Source organism: Colletotrichum scovillei (assembly GCF_011075155.1).
Source record: "Colletotrichum scovillei strain TJNH1 chromosome Unknown Contig00014, whole genome shotgun sequence".
NCBI classification, from domain to species: domain Eukaryota; kingdom Fungi; phylum Ascomycota; class Sordariomycetes; order Glomerellales; family Glomerellaceae; genus Colletotrichum; species Colletotrichum scovillei.
This window is the reverse complement of record NW_023336272.1, coordinates 682,210-697,590: the sequence shown is the minus strand read 5'-3', so window position 1 is coordinate 697,590 and position 15,381 is coordinate 682,210. Positions and strand designations below refer to the sequence as shown.

Below are 15,381 nucleotides of genomic sequence, written 5' to 3'. Positions count from 1 at the left end.
TCGGGATAGGGGTACTCTCCTGGTGGTCTTCCATTGGAGACGACGGAGCGCTCGGACAGTACAGAGTGTACCGAATAAGCGGACCGACTACTGTCAGGAACTGGACTTCTGGAGTTGTCATCCGCCGAGAAAGAAGGGATAGTCAATTTCGGCCGGACTGACAAAGGCGTCGGGCTCGGAGCGGTAGGCGTGAGAAGAAGAAAGGCATCAGCACCCGGCGATTTTGACGGCAACCCATACGGACCAGCACTTCCGGGAATCTGGATCTGCGGTGGCTTTGTGCGCTTGGAAGGCAAAGCTACGTGCTTGGCGACAGAATCTTGGTGTTTACTTCGCCGCCTTTCGCCCGAGGATTGAGAAGAAGTGTCCTGGTCTCCGTTGGATGGAGGTTGTTGTGGTGAAGTTGGCGACAGCGATCCAAAGGGTGTGCCCGAGTCCCCGCCAGAGTCCCCATTCATTTGTAGTTCTCCATGCAAGACAGATGGCTTATCAACCTCTGGACGGTAGACGAGCTTTGCATATGGTGGGTTGTTGGTGTCGACAACCAACAGTTCCTTCTCACCACGACCAAGCACGCCGTAAATCTTGACCTCACCATCCTGAATACCGATGACGGCACTGGTCCCAGCGTAGACAACCTCATCTTCGATTCCCGTGCGGTTGCAAAAAACGACAATGATTTCTTCGTGGCTTTCTGTCCGAATAAGAGGTTCCAAGCGCGTAACCCAATAGGTGAGGGTGTCCATGTCGGGTTCGTTGGGCATTCGGCTGAACATACGTCCATCCTCTCGGGTCATCCATGCCATGGAGACAATCACCAAGTTGGACTCGCATTCCGCAACGTGGAAGGCAAACTCGAACTCATGCCAAGGTGATTCAAATCGGTAAGGGCTTGAAAAAGTTAGTGGTGAAACACGATTGGGTTGTGTAACCTACTTCAAGTCCATGCCTAGTTGCCAATGATTAGCACAAGTTTTGTTCAAAGCAAGTCCATGGGATAATACTCACAGATGCCGATGGACGTGTTACCCAGGCCAGGCAAATAGCCATCGAAGAATCCGTCGCCTTCCAAAGCCCACGTCTCGTCCGTGTAGTAGAGAAAACTCTTGCGATAATTGGCAATCGTTTCGCCCTCTTCGTTGACAACAATAGCCGCATTGTAGTATTCGGGGCTCGTCGGCCAGTTTTGGGAGACGTCAACCTTCTCTGGATACCCGGCAAGGACTGTACAGTTGTACTTCAAGGCAGTTGTTCGAGCCCATAGTGAAGTAATACCGGAACCGGAATGTTCGAGGAAAGGCGAGATCTGTTGCAACGACTTGAAATTGTACCCTGAAGCTTGTTAGAAATCCGTAGCCGCCGGTCGTAAGCGCGTAAGAGAGCCACGTCTCCCTCTCTCAAAGACCATCTTCAACAAGCTTTGAGATGCCATAGCCAACCCAGGCTCATAAAACAACATACCTGAGAAAGCCAGCTCAGGCAACACAAGAAGATCGAGGTCGTCGGGGTTTGCCTTGTTCAAGACAGAATCGGCTCGGTTGAGGTTATTGTCGACATCTCCCACCTGGGGCGCAAACTGGAGGCACCCTATCCTCATCTTCAATCCGCAAGTCCCAGCGCAATGAGTCCACGATCCGGTCGAGTACTCCAACGGTTGATTCCACTCGACCACTCGCAGACTTCACCACAACTGGGAAAGGCGTCAGATGTTGCAATAACGGAAACATGCAAACGATGATATTAAGAGGAGAGGTAGAATCGAGCAAGACAAATGTTAGTTATCAAGAGAGAAATGGGTGTCTGAGGTGAACCAATTTGGTTAAAGGCTGCGTGGGGAGCAGCGACAATATGGGGGCAGCGGGGAAGGTTTTTGTGACGTGCGGTGTGACCATGCGGGCAATTTTCAGTTACATTGCAGACAGCAAGTGCCTGCCTCCTCCAAATGTTTCTTCCTCCTACGACTGGCCGGATAGGCCGTCTTGACAGTCAACGCGCGAAGCGTCAGTTAAGGGGTAATGCGTCGTGCATGCGTCCCTCTCATCACCCGTTGGCTGGTCTCACTATCAACGTTGCTGCTGCGATGCTCTCGTGGTCTTTCCCCGGCACATCGGTCTACTAGGTTGCCATTGAAGGAGCGACCAAATCCCAATGTCGTTAGGTTTGCACAACATGGCCAACAGGAGGAGGACGTTTGCCGCCGAAATCTCCAGGGGTCCCTCTGTAGCGCCTCAACTATTCGTCAACTCGATAGACACTCGGACCAGGCCAGTGAAATATAGCGCTAAAATGGGATATCCCTGCCTCTCGTACGCTTCTTTCGGCACGGCACACGCGCCAGTTCGTCCCAGTCCATCATGATGCAAACCCGTTGCCCAGTGGCTGGGAGCGTCCCGAAGAGATCAGAATCTCCATCTCCACACGGGAGCAACTTAGCCTCATGGTCTTTCGTCATGACCATACCCGCTTTTGTCGGGCTGTCTGTGGGCATTCGGGCAATCTCAGGGGTCCGGTTGGCTCCGAATCTGAGCCCCTTGCTGTGCCGCGTCCGTACATCCATCTTCTCATCCAGGTTGCTGGAACCTATCTAGTACTGATACAGCGCAGTTGTTCACAGTCAGCCCTAGCGCAGAGGCTTTGGCCGCTGTTCTGTCGTTACATTCGAGAATCGGCAAGGTCTGTCAGGAGACCGTTGTCAGAAGCAGAATCTGTTCGAAAATATGAGGGCCGTCGACGATATAAAGGCACATGCTCAGTTTTGGTGTTAGGGCGATAACTCAAACCACCAGATATACTGAAAGCAAAGGAGTTGTGTTGCGTCCATCTGAATAGACTTCACATGATTGGTCACCCGTCACTAGTCGAGTGTTGTGATGGCCAACTTCTCATCGACCGGAACCACTTGACGATGGTATTCTGAACATACTTCACCGCCTTTTTTGAAACTACTAACATGAATCCAACAAGATCTATGCGGAAAAATGTATGATCTTTAGCAAGAATCAACGTCATTGTCGGCCTTGCCAACAAGTGCTGTTTCGCGGGCTTGACACTATCGACCATTCCAACATCGTACCTCTGGCGGGAAACTCGTCGTTCTTATTCGCCAGACATGCGCTGCGCCCGAACAGGGCGAAGTCGCACACCAGAAAGCTCGCTCAGCTAGACGGCGCGTAGTCAGCCCATGGTGCCTCTTCGCTAGAGGCTGGGAACCCTCAGCACACAGTCGTGGAACTTTTGGATTCAACTTGGCTTTTGAAGACACAACGCTCATTCGTCCTCAACGCTGTGTCCTGAAACATAAGAACTCCCCTGCGGCAGGACTCAGGCTTTCCTCGCTATTCGCTTCGCTCTCTTTACTAACTTTTCGTCGCTCTTTGAGAAAAGCAGTGTTGGAGCGCACTCGCACCTTCGGAGGTTGCCCGGTGAGCTGCGGATGCAACACAACTAGACGCTGATATGACTTCATGATCACAAGTATGAGCTTGTCCATTCAAAGGTCTCAAGGAAACATGGTAGTATTAGCGTCTCCTTTCCCCCGACCCTGATCCTGATACTTGCTCGATTCCCATAACATACATCTTTACATATTCCACCCATTATGTTCTTCAGTACCACAGTCGTTGACTGTACTCCAGCCTATGCTCTGGTCAAAGACTCATCAAATGCTTCAGACATGTTGCCTAAGTCTAAGAGCACCTCGGACTGCTCTTAGCATAGGATACAGACATAATTACAAGGCACTTGGCTCCGTCTCTTAATACGGAGAGGCAGGTCTAGGTCCATTGTCACCCAGAATGATGTTTTTGCTAACATCGTTGAATCCATAGAATGCTCTCCTGTCATGGTGTACACTGCAGATCATGTCAGCTTCATTGGGGTCAGAGAAGGAGAGCTCAAATCTTACTTCATCAAGGTCATGACCGCCTCATCCGTAGTCTCGTTGTGACCCCAAGAAACCGTCCACCCACCGTAGCCACAGGCTGCGTCAGCGAAGCTCTTACCCAGGGGCACAGTTCCTTCAAAAAGGGCAATGATCAGGAGGCACTGTTCGGTCAAAGGACCACTCTGAATGCCGAATCTCATGATAAGTGCATCGCTGTAAGGGATTCCTCGGTTGAATTCATCTTCGCAATATTGTTAATAAGTTATACATCGGCCTGAAGCCAGCACAAACTCACATCTGATGAAGTCCTTAATCTTCCAGCTGGGAGCGTATGCCATCTCACTCTCTTCCTGGCTGGCCATGACCTCTCGCTTGGTGGAGAACGGATAATCGAAGACCTTAGACTGCTGCGGCGTCGCCGCCTCACCAGCCCACAGCTCTTCATCTCTGAAAGCGAAGAAAGACAGGAGCCTCCTCGGATCGTCGATGACCGTCAGCGTGATGAAGCCTTGCTCGTCCCAGCCGCCATTGATGGAATACTCGGGTGCGCTCGGGCACTTGAGGGACGAGAAGTCGGTCTGGTACGCGCGGAGTCCGCCGGCGGCGTCAATGTCAAAGTTGCAGTACTTGGGCACCTTGGCCGCGTCTTCGGAGATGAGGAAGTCGTAGCTGCACCGGCTCTGGTCCGCTGCGCAAGTGCGTCGGAAGTTCAGGAGGGTCCAGTCTTCCGGGTTCGGGGGCTGGGCGGGCTCGACCGGGACCGCAATGGTCCGGAAGGCGAGAGTAGCGAGGACGACGATGGCTGACTTGAAGCTCATTTTGATTTCTTCAACCTTGTGGATTGGATGCTGTTTTGTAGGTATGCCGTGTGATAATAGATCTCTGGATCAAAGTGAAGAGATGCCTTCCTCTTTTATAGCTTCGATATTGAGGGAGTTTGGACTATCGTAAGCCAGAGTCACCTCATACCCATCAACGGCCATGAAGTCAAAGTGTCTGACGAGAGAACTCCAGCTTGTTTCCCACCAGCAAAAGTTCTGACTGTGAAGCTTGACCCTTTCCAGTGTACGACACAAACGGTCGCTGTCTGATAGTCTATACGAGCCCGAAGCGGACAGAGGCACAAACATATCAAACTGGCCGAAGCAGCTCCGTCTTCCGAGCCTTAACGAGCCAGTCAGAGCGAACTCTATATAACATCAATCTGCCAAACATGGATTTCTCACCCTGACGGGAAGGGAGTCAATATGAAAATTGGGGTCTCGTGTCCCGGAAGAGCTTGAGATAAATTCCGTGCTATGGTCCCTTGGGCCCAGAACGGGTATTTGCCTTGTGTAAATGAAATTTGAATCTCCCAGAAGCAGTCTTGGCTCTCTAGCATCAGAAGAATCGTCTTGACTGTTTGGGATCCAGTGCAACAATTGATGATGCGCGTGGACGAAAGCCGATTTCACATCCTCCATGAGTACAAAGGGGCGTTGGGTGATGCCTAAGAAGCATGGCGACAGAAGCACAGGAATCTCATGCCAAATCGTACCTTTTGTGTGTAGCAAAATTGTGAGAGCCAGACAAGTCGGGCGGTCATGAACCAGGTTTGTGGTCGCACTGATTTGGCGACAAGATTGTGTCTTGGGACCAAAGCTGACCCTAAACAATCATGCAAGGACCCGATGAGAGTAACACGGCAGCCAGCCACGCGAAGTTGAAGCTTTTCCTGAAATCATATTCAGAATTACGCCCGGCTCCCCCTTCAGAGGAAAGTATCTGTCATGAGTTCCGATTTGTTGCTAGTAAGAGGGAACTCACACTTGGGTCGATAGACGCGACTCCCGTAGGTCTTTGATGAGTGAGGGCTGATAATCAGTGACGATTTCTCTGTGTCAAGAGAATAGAATAAGGTAGAGGCTGCACCCTATCTGGAACCTCATTCTATTCTCCATCGCGGGCATTGCGGACGACGGCCAATGAAGAGGAATGAGATATGTAGACATGTGCATATAAAGTTGGGTGCATCTATAAGTGAGTTCGTCGTGAGGGAGGCGAAGACGAGCAGGGAGTCGGCGTCCCTTATATACTTAGCGTCTTGCCTGATAATACGAGCACATAGTGACTGCTATGCATAGCGATTTCGACGTCCGATGAAAGAACGAACGCAATATCAGAATAGAGCAAGCTATCGACAATATTGCGCAGCGGACCTTCATAAAATTCGTCAACTTCAGTTGTTGTCGAAATGGAGGTGTTCGCGCACACCAGGCGGGAAGTTACCCCTCCATGCCCTCTCAACCATGGAAAGTGGACAGTGGTTGGCGCATGCAGCCACCATCACACTCGCTTCTATTCATGGACACCCGCCTGCAGGTGACAGCCATACAGAACGGTCCCAGGACGGCCCCCAAGCAAATGAGGGAAATCCGGGTGTAGTGGTTGCCACGATCCGCCGTCTTAATCAGCACGCCAGCCGACAGAGGTCGGTCGCATTGACTTCGTTCTCGCGGCAGCGGCACCAGGCTCGGGCGGGACGTTTTGCTGTCGTTGGCCGATAGACGCGTTGTTAATACATCGTGAATTATAATATGTGTTGGTTTGAAGGAAGCTTACTTACATACTCACTTACTCATGTGTATGAATCCTCCAAGCCATCGCAATCCTATTGTGAGAAATAAATAAGAGAAAGTAATCTGCGGGGAGTCAATCCTTCGCCGAAATCCCATCATCCCGAACATGCTGGATACTGAAGTTCTCTTTTGCCCAGGCTCGAAGGAGGAGTAGGTAGACGGAAGACATCCGAGCTGGCCCCCGTCGCCCGTTCAAGATCTCTAGTCGCGTGGCAATTTCGGCCGTGGTCAGAAGTGGTCTGATTTCCCCGCCGCCGGGCGTCTTTTAAACTCAGTCAAGCTGCCAGAATGCGGGCCCTCTTGGACGGGAAGACGGCCGCTAAGTGGCCTTTCGAGATACCTTGTTCAGTCGTTGACAAGGGTTGTCTTAGAGACTAAGACTAGGAAAGCAGGCCGCATGCCCGGCCGGCGCCTGCAAAACCACTCAATCCTGTTCACGAATCACCAGCTGCCTTCTCCCCGTTTCAACCTTTCCCGTGTGCCGCGTGCGTGTGTCTCTCCAGTCAGTCGACCATTCAGCATCTCTCGTTTGTTTCCCCCCCAGCCTACAATTCGTTTGGCGCTGTGGGCTTCCCTCGTTTCCTACTCTCTGATTCGTCGTGCTCGAAGCCTGGGCGCGATTACAACCGTCAAGGGTTCACAACTACGCGCCGTCTCATTGGACTCACGTTTCTACCCGCTCCCCCATCTTGGCTTCTTTCCCATTGCTATTCTCAGCTCTCTGGCGGAAATCCTCCCTCACCACCCCCGGGCTGGCCTGGACGATCTGGAGGAACGAAAATTGACGTGCGCCAGTGGATAGAGCCTTACCATCTCTGGACACCAACAGCTGCCCTCTTTGTGCTGTCTGCTGTCTCTCACCGGCTGGAGCCAACGCAACACTACCTTCCACTACCACACACCCTCAAAATAGACCAACCTCCATCTAACTACGTTCGCAATGCTTGCAGGTGCAGAGCCGCCTGCCTGTCTTGCATGGGGGATCAGCCGTGCCGTAATACTACCTCTTCAAGACCCGGCATTATATCTGCAATGTGTTCCCGCAAAAGTGAAAGGCGACGGGGTCTCTTCAGAGATGATGAACTTTTGACTGTCTCTTTGATGGTCATAATTCTGTCCGGTCTCACTCACGGGATAGAGTCTGTCATCTTTACTCGCCCATCGAGTTTCTCTCCCCATCAAGGGTGATATGCCATGCTGTTCAGATAATACCCCAAGCTTCACTTAATCCTACAACCCCCTCTCCCCTCCTCCCCTTCCGGCCCTCTTCCCATCTCAAGTCCAGACCAGCAGGACGTGGAAAGGGCAACATCATCATGGCCGTACCGTCTCTGTGGCATCTCCTGTTCGTATTCTCGCTTGTCACGGTCGTCCTCTCCCTCGAGGTTACACCCGACTCAGACTGTGCGGCGTTGTGCTTGGGTGGGCCAAACGGAACCGCAATCGATACAACGACATCAGGAACCAACTCGTCCGACATAGTCTGCGAAGACGACCAATATCACTCGACGGGCAAGGGAATCAAGTTTAGGAACTGCGTCTCGTGCCTTCAGAAAAGCCAGGCGTCCAAAGGGGCAGAGAGTGACGCCTCTTGGTTTCTGTGTAAGACCTTCTCTCTTCTTCTTTCGTGGAAGTATCAGTGTGGCTTTTGAGAATTCTTGGCTTATTTGAGATCGTTTAGACAACATACGTTACGCGGTAGACGTCTGCCTCTTTGATTTCCCAGACGCAATATCCCACATCAACTCCCCGTGTATCATCAACAGCGCCTGTCGACCTCTCAAGAACGCCCTCGCAACCGCCCTCACCACCCCAGACGCCAACACCGCGTACGACTACTGCACAGCCGACGGGGACAAGTTCTCAAGCTCAAACTGGTGGTCCTGTGTCAGGTGTCTGCAATCAAGCGACAGTCAAAGCTATCTCTCAAACTGTAAGTGGTAACACTCGATCCGGCGCCCCCTTTTCACAAACGAAAGACGACATATGCTGATGCCCACTTGAAGTCTTGATTGCCCTCAAAGCCGGCTGCCAGCAACAACCAGGCAACGGAACACTTCTCGGCCTGACCGGTCAGCTCTTCTCTACCGAGCCCGTCAACATCACAGACACGAACACGAACACGACTCTACCAGGCGACGGCGGCGCCTCCTCAACAACCATGACCCTCGGCACCATCGTCGGCATCGCCGTAGGCGGTGGTCTGGTCTTCGTCGGCGCCATCTGCCTCTTCGTCATCTACTGCCGCAAGCAGCGCAAGCAGAGAATGCAAGACGAAGCAGACTACCTGCCCCCTCACCACCAACACCACCCGCCCCGGAGCCACGCAAGCTCCTTCACAGCCATCAGCAATGGCCCTTACCTCCCCATCGGCGGCGGCGTGGGAGACCACAAGAAGTCCTCGTCCATCAACTCGTACAACTACGAGCTCCAGGAAAAGAACATCATCGCGAGCAGCAACAACAACAGCTTCAACAACAACGCAGAGTACTACGACAAGCTGGAGCAAGAGGTCCAGGCCGGCCGCGACATGGCCCACTACAACTTCGACCCGCACTCGGGCTTCCACGGCCCCGGCAGCGCCCTCCCGACGCACCCGGCGTACATCCCACGGGCCATGAGCCGGCAGTCCGGCCGGACCAACACGCCCACGCCCACACCCCCGCCGGCGAACCTGAACTTGAACGTGAACGCCGCGGTCCCGCGCAAGACCAACACGCCAGACTCGTACGCTCTGCAGACGTACCTGACAGCCACGGACGAGCCAGGCACAATGAGCGGCATCAGACCGCCGCCCCGCGCCGTCTCCCGGACGCCATCGCCTGCGAGATCACATGGATCACATAGCGATAACGCCAACAACACACCAAGGATGGTCAACATCCCGCCTCCGCCGCCGGGAAAACCGCCCGGACGGAAACAGTCCAGGAGGATCCCGTCCTTATCCCTCCCCTCGGTGCCGCGGATCCGCGTGCCGAAGCAGTACTCCCCGCCCTCCATCACAGTCCAAGGCGCCACGCCGATAGCGGACCGCGGCGAGAGGACAAACGAGATGCAAATCTCGGAACCCCTGACTTTCCACGAGGAGAGGTTCAGGGACGAGCCGCTCGCGGGCCGGTCGGCGATAATATCGCATCAGGTGCCGGTGCGGGTTGACCCTGAAGAGTATGAGGGTGATATGCCGATTCGGAGCGGCAAGAGTACTCTGTACGGATAAAAAGGACATTGAGTTAGGTAGTGGGTAATGTGTCCTTACAATGGCGCAAAGGAACAATCGGTAGTATACCAAGGATTGTACGGAATGGAGGACGGTTCTCTCTTTTTGATATCATGGAGTTTCTTGGTCTGGGTCGGTAATCTGTATGTTTATATCTAGCGTGCGAGCCTGCGACGTCAGGTGATCAAAGTGATCGAAAGGGTCATGGAACAAATACAATGTTCATCATTGATTAAGTCTATCGTACAACGACTATCGTAGCATGTGATTTAACCCAGACGTCTGCCAGGGCCCCTCGTCCTCCACGACTCGGGCAAAACACCGCCGCCCTGTGATACACCAGTGCTGCTACCCGAAGTTTGGGCAGAGCCACCACCACCGCGAACGGCAGTTCCGTATCCACGCTGATTAAAGCGAGGCGTCTGCACAAGACGAGACAGGAAGCCGGGTGTAGGAATCAGATTACTGCCTCCGCTGAACTCGGGCCACACCCGGGACAGGAAATCGTAGAGGTGAGCGGCCAGGAAGCCCATGAGCTGGAGCATAGCGGTGTAGTATCCGCCAGGGAACAGCAACGACACGAGCATCATGCAGAATGGAGTGAGCTGAGCGGGGATGGTGACGAAGTAAAAGTTTGCCTTCATCCCACGCTGGTCTTGGGTGACGGTACGGCACATGGCGAGAATCAAAGCCGGCAGGAAGGCTCCTCCGCCCATGAGGTAGGTGCAGAGTGCCTGTGCGATATTAGCGCATGCTCCTTTGGGCCGAAGCTGGATGATGATAATAATGGTCATGACAATGGTAAAAACAGTGAAAAAGAAGAGAAATAAAAACCCAGAGTTTGGGTGTTGATATGTAGGGCGCTAAGAAAACCACTCGAGCAACATTGTGAGGTTGCACGAGCCATCCATAAGACATCCCACCATGCCCACGCCACAAGCCACGTCCCTAAAGCGAAAGAGGACGGGTCGCGCCGTGAGGGTAATCTTCCTCATTTCCAGGAACCGCTGACAGCTGTGGGAATCCACTGTGCGGGCAGATAATATGAGGTGCAAGAGAGTTGTGTGTATAGCAAGAGAGGAAGATATGTTCTTCTCGTGTGGGCATTGTGTATAATAGAGGAAGTTTTCCCAGGGGGGAAATAGCATGGTTTTGGGCGGACTGCCAGAGCAGCGACAATAACAACTTACCGTGATGACAGTGCAAACGAACATGAGATACCAGATGACATCCTCGCGCCTGGCGAACCTAGGGTTGCCGACCTCGAGCGCCGTCAGGTAGTGGTACAGGAAGTACGTGTCAAAGAGCAGGCCAAGCTGGGGGCCGGTGAGCAAGAAGTTGGTCCCGAGACGCCAGATCTGAGGCGGGATCTGGAAGAGGAACTGGGGCATGAAGATGAACCAGTATCCGTTTGCGACGCCCAGGAGAACAGAAAGAGACGTGACGAACGCGGCTGTTGCAAATGTTCTGTTCAAGACGAGTCAGCAAGGCTGAGAAAGAGAAGCAAGATGAGAGAGATGAGCTGTGCTTACCTTGCAACAGGCGGCGCCTGCCAGTAGGCATCGAGGAACTCGGACATGTTTTCCAATGTCCAGCAAAGCTGTGTTCCAGTGCGTTTGAAAAGGCAGGTAAGTGAGAAGTCGTTGAAGCAAACGAGAGAATGTGGTGATGTTGCAGATGGCAAGGCAGCTAGCAAATTGGCCAGGCTGCACTATTTATCTGCAGGGTGTTGCGGGAAAGGAAAGACGTGACCAATCAGACACCAGGCTGCAGCGCTGATGTGTTGGTGTTGGTCACCTAAGCTCTGTTCCTGACCCGTGTCCTCTCCTTTTGGGGGCGAGCTGGGGAAAGCTGGAAGGACAAAGAAGCGTTCCTGCCACTGCGCTTTTCAATTCTTTTTTTTCTGCCGCTAGAGCTCCATCCCTCTTGGGTGGGCCTCCCCTCAAGCGGTGAAAATTGGAGAATGCGGTCGGGTACGATTTACTTACCTTACCTTAGGTAATACCTTCCTGACCTTCTGTTTGATGGCGGCAGCAATCGCTGACAGTTGAGGGGTCATGATTGGGCAATGCCCCACCTCATCCCAAGTCTGCCCCTCCCCGCCACTGGCAGCTCCGACACACGGCGCCCACTGATAACGATTAGTGACTCCAAGAAAAAGTCCCAATTCAACTTTTGCGATACTCAATACACTTGCGATACTTCCTCAATCTTGAGACTAATTCCTGACACACTCCCCTATTCTCGTTCAAATACGACCTATTCACACACCAGCCATGTCTACAACATCTCACCCGCCCAGATGGGCCGCCCTCGCGCGCGACACCAACGAGACAAAGATCCAGATGGCCCTCAACCTCGATGGCGGGGCATTCCCCCCCGACACGGACGAGAGGCTCACCGCAGCCGTTACTGCACACGCCTCCCAGGCAAGCAAGTCCCAGACCATCAGCGTCAACACGGGCATCGGCTTCCTCGACCACATGCTCCACGCCCTCTCCAAGCACGCCGGCTGGAGTCTGGCCATCGCCTGCAAGGGTGACCTTCACAGTTCGTTTCCCTCAGTGACAACCAGTCAAACATAATAGAGAGGCACAACCAGCCACTTACACCTAATACCCGTCTCAGTCGACGACCACCACACAGCAGAAGACGTCTGCATAGCCCTAGGCTACGCCTTCGCCGCCGCCCTCGGCAGCGCAACCGGCCTCGCCCGCTTCGGCTACGCCTACGCGCCCCTCGACGAGGCCCTCTCCCGCGCCGTCGTCGACCTCTCCAACCGGCCCTACAGCGTCGTCGAGCTCGGCCTCCGCCGCGAAAAGATTGGCGACCTGTCCTGCGAGATGATCCCCCACTGCCTCCAGAGCTTCGCCCAGGGCGCCAGAATCACCCTCCACGTCGACTGCCTCCGCGGCGAAAACGACCACCACCGCGCAGAGAGCGCCTTCAAGGCCCTCGCCGTCGCCGTCAAGATGGCCACCAGCCGCGTCGCTGGTAAGGAGGGCGAGGTGCCTAGCACCAAGGGAACCTTGAGCGCATAAGGAATGACGAGAAAAGGGAAAAATAAAAGACAGGAAAAAAACACGGTAAAAACGTAAATCATGGGGAACACACAGCCTGCGAGAGAGTGAGGTTTCTTGGAATCATTTGAATAATCCGAGTTGATATGATACCCCCGCCAAACTCCATGCTATCATCTTTGGTGGTCAAAAAAGACTACTCGTACAATAATGCCTGAATCATATCCCTCCAACCCAAACGCCATACACACTAAAGGGCGTAAGAACGTGAACCGCTCCAAAATGCAAATTATGAGCGTTGTGGTCGCATGTTCTCCTTGTTGTTGCTCTGGCCCGACGCTGCGCGCCTCTTGTCGGCCTTTCTCTGCTCTATTCGCGCGATAGCCGCTGCTCGTCTCTGCGGAGGTAATGTGCTCTTTGACATGTTCGCCGCCAGCATGGTGCTGGCCTCGACATCGGGCTCGCCTGGCCCTCCTAGCCGGGCGAAACGATCCTGCAGCAGATCGATCGGCGCCTCCTTGTCCTTGCTGGAGAATCTGTGTCGAGGTGCTGGCGTGTTGCCTGTCGGAACCTCGCTCGAGGTGACGATACGGTCGTTCAGATCAGAACCGAGATATTCTCTGTTACGAGGGGACCTTGGGATAAAAGGTCGCCACTTAGGCTTGTCCAGATTGACACGGCTCGAGAAGATTTCGGACTGGGGGCGCCTTGGTGGCTCTCTCGCGGGCGGCTCGTCGTCTGAGCTGAGGGAGTCGGCGTCCCGCTGATACTTGTCCCGAAGGTTTTGAGACTTTGGCTCGTTGAGCTTCTTGCCTAGTGATTCTACGAGGTCGAAGCTCCGGCGGCCTACCTCGGTCGACGTTTTGCGGCTTTTGTTATCCGCAATGAAGCGGTTAGTCTCTTGAGCGCGGTGTTCCCTGGCGGCAGGCTCTCGTTCAGGGGGAACAGCGGTGTTCTTCGTCTTCGGTACATCAGCCGTTCCTGCTTTGAGAGTCTTGTTTTCCCTCTTAAGCTCGTTGATCTTCTCCGTTGCCTTCTCCAAGATACGCCGCGTATCTTCTTGCGTGGCCTCGGCATCCGTCCTATAATTCTCAAACTCCGACTTCAACTTGCGTAATTCATCGTCTTTCTTGCGAATTGCATCCTCTAGCTCGTCCACACGCTTGCCCGATGTTGTGGCGTCTTTGCCTTGTTCCTTGTTCTGAGATGGTTGTTGCTCGGCAAGTCGTTTGTTCTCTTCGGCGAGCTTGTTTGCTCGTTGCTCTGCAAACAGGAGGTCGGACTTTAGCCGTTCAACTTCCTCCCGTAGCTGTCCGTTCTCCTTGACTTGTGTTCTAGCCTTTCTCAACTCTCGCTGGGCCTCGAGCAACGTCTTGTGTGTTCGCGGCGAGGCAGCCTGCCGCCGGCGCCTGCTCCGTGCATCCCCTTCGTCGTCGTCGCCATTTTCGCGGTTCTCCAAAAGGGCAGCTAGTTCCTGCACCTGCGTCCGGTACTCAACAGCAACAGCGGTCTGTTTTGCCAAGTCTTTGATAAGCTGAGGGTTGTCTCTCTCTTCGCCGCTGGCTCGCTGCTTCGCGGCAATCTGCGCTGCCATTTCAGAGATCTTCTTCTCCATCTTGGCAGCCTTCTCTTGCTCCTCCTTGAGTTTGGCGTTGAGGTCGATAGCCTCAGCGTCCTTCATCTTGGCATACGACTTGGCAAGCTGTTTGTACTTGAGCAATTTCTCCATCTCGGCTTTAGCGTCCTGGTGATATTGTTCGAATTCCGACTTCCAGTACTTGCCCGACCGCGAATGGGGCTCATTAAGGTCCATTGTGATATCGTGCATGCATTGATCGTCGTCGGCCTCCTCCCATTCGTCCTCAGCATCGTCACTCCTGGCTGCGGTGGTCCGCGTCTGGCTCCTCTCCCGCGAGCTTGAAGTTCCTTTATTGCGTCGTGAGTTCTCCATTGTTTCAGTCAATCTGGTGCGCTTGCTTGCGGAGTCGCTGGTTGTGTCGGCAAAACTGTCTGGGAATCTCCCCGGTCGTTCGTCGGTGTCAACTTCTTTGCCCTTTCTGTTGTCGACCTTCTTGTTATCCAACACATCGTGCCCGAACGACACACGCTTCCGCCGAGAGGTTCCAGTTCCAGGAGTGAGAAGAATTCCTTGAGGTTGTTTCATCGGGGTTCGGGATTCAGTATCAGAGTCGTCTTCGTCCTTGCGACGCGCCATGGTGGCAGTATTATCGTCGTCAGGTCGCGCGGGTGTTCCAAAGATGGCGCTTTTGAGTGCGCGGGCGGCAAAGACGGGCGCGGGCGTATCTGGTTGCTCAATCTGTGTTGTGTCGTCTGCTGTGGATTGGAAGTCAGAAAAGCCGTGCGATGCGGTGAGAAAGAAGGGTCGATCTGGCAGGGTATTCTCACCTGCGCCTGCGTTTGCTCTGTTTCCCCCCGACGCGCCCTCCAACCCTCGTCTAAGAACCCAGCCCAACATCCTAGGTTGCTTGTGGGCTTCTTATCGGTGGAGGAAGTTGGTTGTGCCAGTAGATATATGCGCGCGGATCAATGGTGTTTGAGGTTGGGCGGAGTCCGACAGACGAGATCACATCACATGCGCTCGTGTCTCGGCGGGTCATGTATTAATTAGTTGTGCAGTCTTTG

The 15,381-nt window shown here is 53.7% G+C and overlaps 5 protein-coding genes across 5 annotated transcripts; 2 read left to right on the top strand and 3 right to left on the bottom strand.

Annotated features, from left to right (window-relative positions):
* Positions 1 to 3,754: 3,754 nt before the first annotated feature.
* On the bottom strand, positions 3,755 to 4,701 carry HER10_EVM0003253 (uncharacterized protein; the record flags this gene model as incomplete). The annotated part of the gene is made up of 3 exons (XM_035472937.1): positions 3,755 to 3,851; positions 3,905 to 4,124; positions 4,179 to 4,701. 3 exons carry the CDS (start codon positions 4,699 to 4,701, stop codon positions 3,755 to 3,757), a joined length of 840 nt encoding a protein of 279 aa, XP_035325782.1.
* A 3,116-nt stretch (positions 4,702 to 7,817) lies between these two features.
* HER10_EVM0007085 (uncharacterized protein) lies at positions 7,818 to 9,718 on the top strand (the record flags this gene model as incomplete). Its single annotated transcript, XM_035476651.1, has 3 exons — positions 7,818 to 8,103; positions 8,183 to 8,434; positions 8,508 to 9,718. The coding sequence occupies 3 exons, from the start codon at positions 7,818 to 7,820 to the stop codon at positions 9,716 to 9,718; spliced, it is 1,749 nt and encodes a 582-aa protein (XP_035325808.1).
* Positions 9,719 to 9,987: 269 nt separating this feature from the next.
* On the bottom strand, positions 9,988 to 11,297 carry HER10_EVM0006599 (centromere/microtubule-binding protein cbf5; the record flags this gene model as incomplete). Its single annotated transcript, XM_035476180.1, has 3 exons — positions 9,988 to 10,452; positions 10,909 to 11,185; positions 11,251 to 11,297. The coding sequence occupies 3 exons, from the start codon at positions 11,295 to 11,297 to the stop codon at positions 9,988 to 9,990; spliced, it is 789 nt and encodes a 262-aa protein (XP_035325804.1).
* Positions 11,298 to 11,994: 697 nt separating this feature from the next.
* HER10_EVM0002705 (imidazoleglycerol-phosphate dehydratase) lies at positions 11,995 to 12,759 on the top strand (the record flags this gene model as incomplete). The annotated part of the gene is made up of 2 exons (XM_035472407.1): positions 11,995 to 12,268; positions 12,347 to 12,759. The coding sequence occupies 2 exons, from the start codon at positions 11,995 to 11,997 to the stop codon at positions 12,757 to 12,759; spliced, it is 687 nt and encodes a 228-aa protein (XP_035325780.1).
* A 268-nt stretch (positions 12,760 to 13,027) lies between these two features.
* Positions 13,028 to 15,214, bottom strand: HER10_EVM0008798 (uncharacterized protein; the record flags this gene model as incomplete). Its single annotated transcript, XM_035478307.1, has 1 exon — positions 13,028 to 15,214. One exon carries the CDS (start codon positions 15,212 to 15,214, stop codon positions 13,028 to 13,030), a length of 2,187 nt encoding a protein of 728 aa, XP_035325822.1.
* Positions 15,215 to 15,381: the final 167 nt, after the last annotated feature.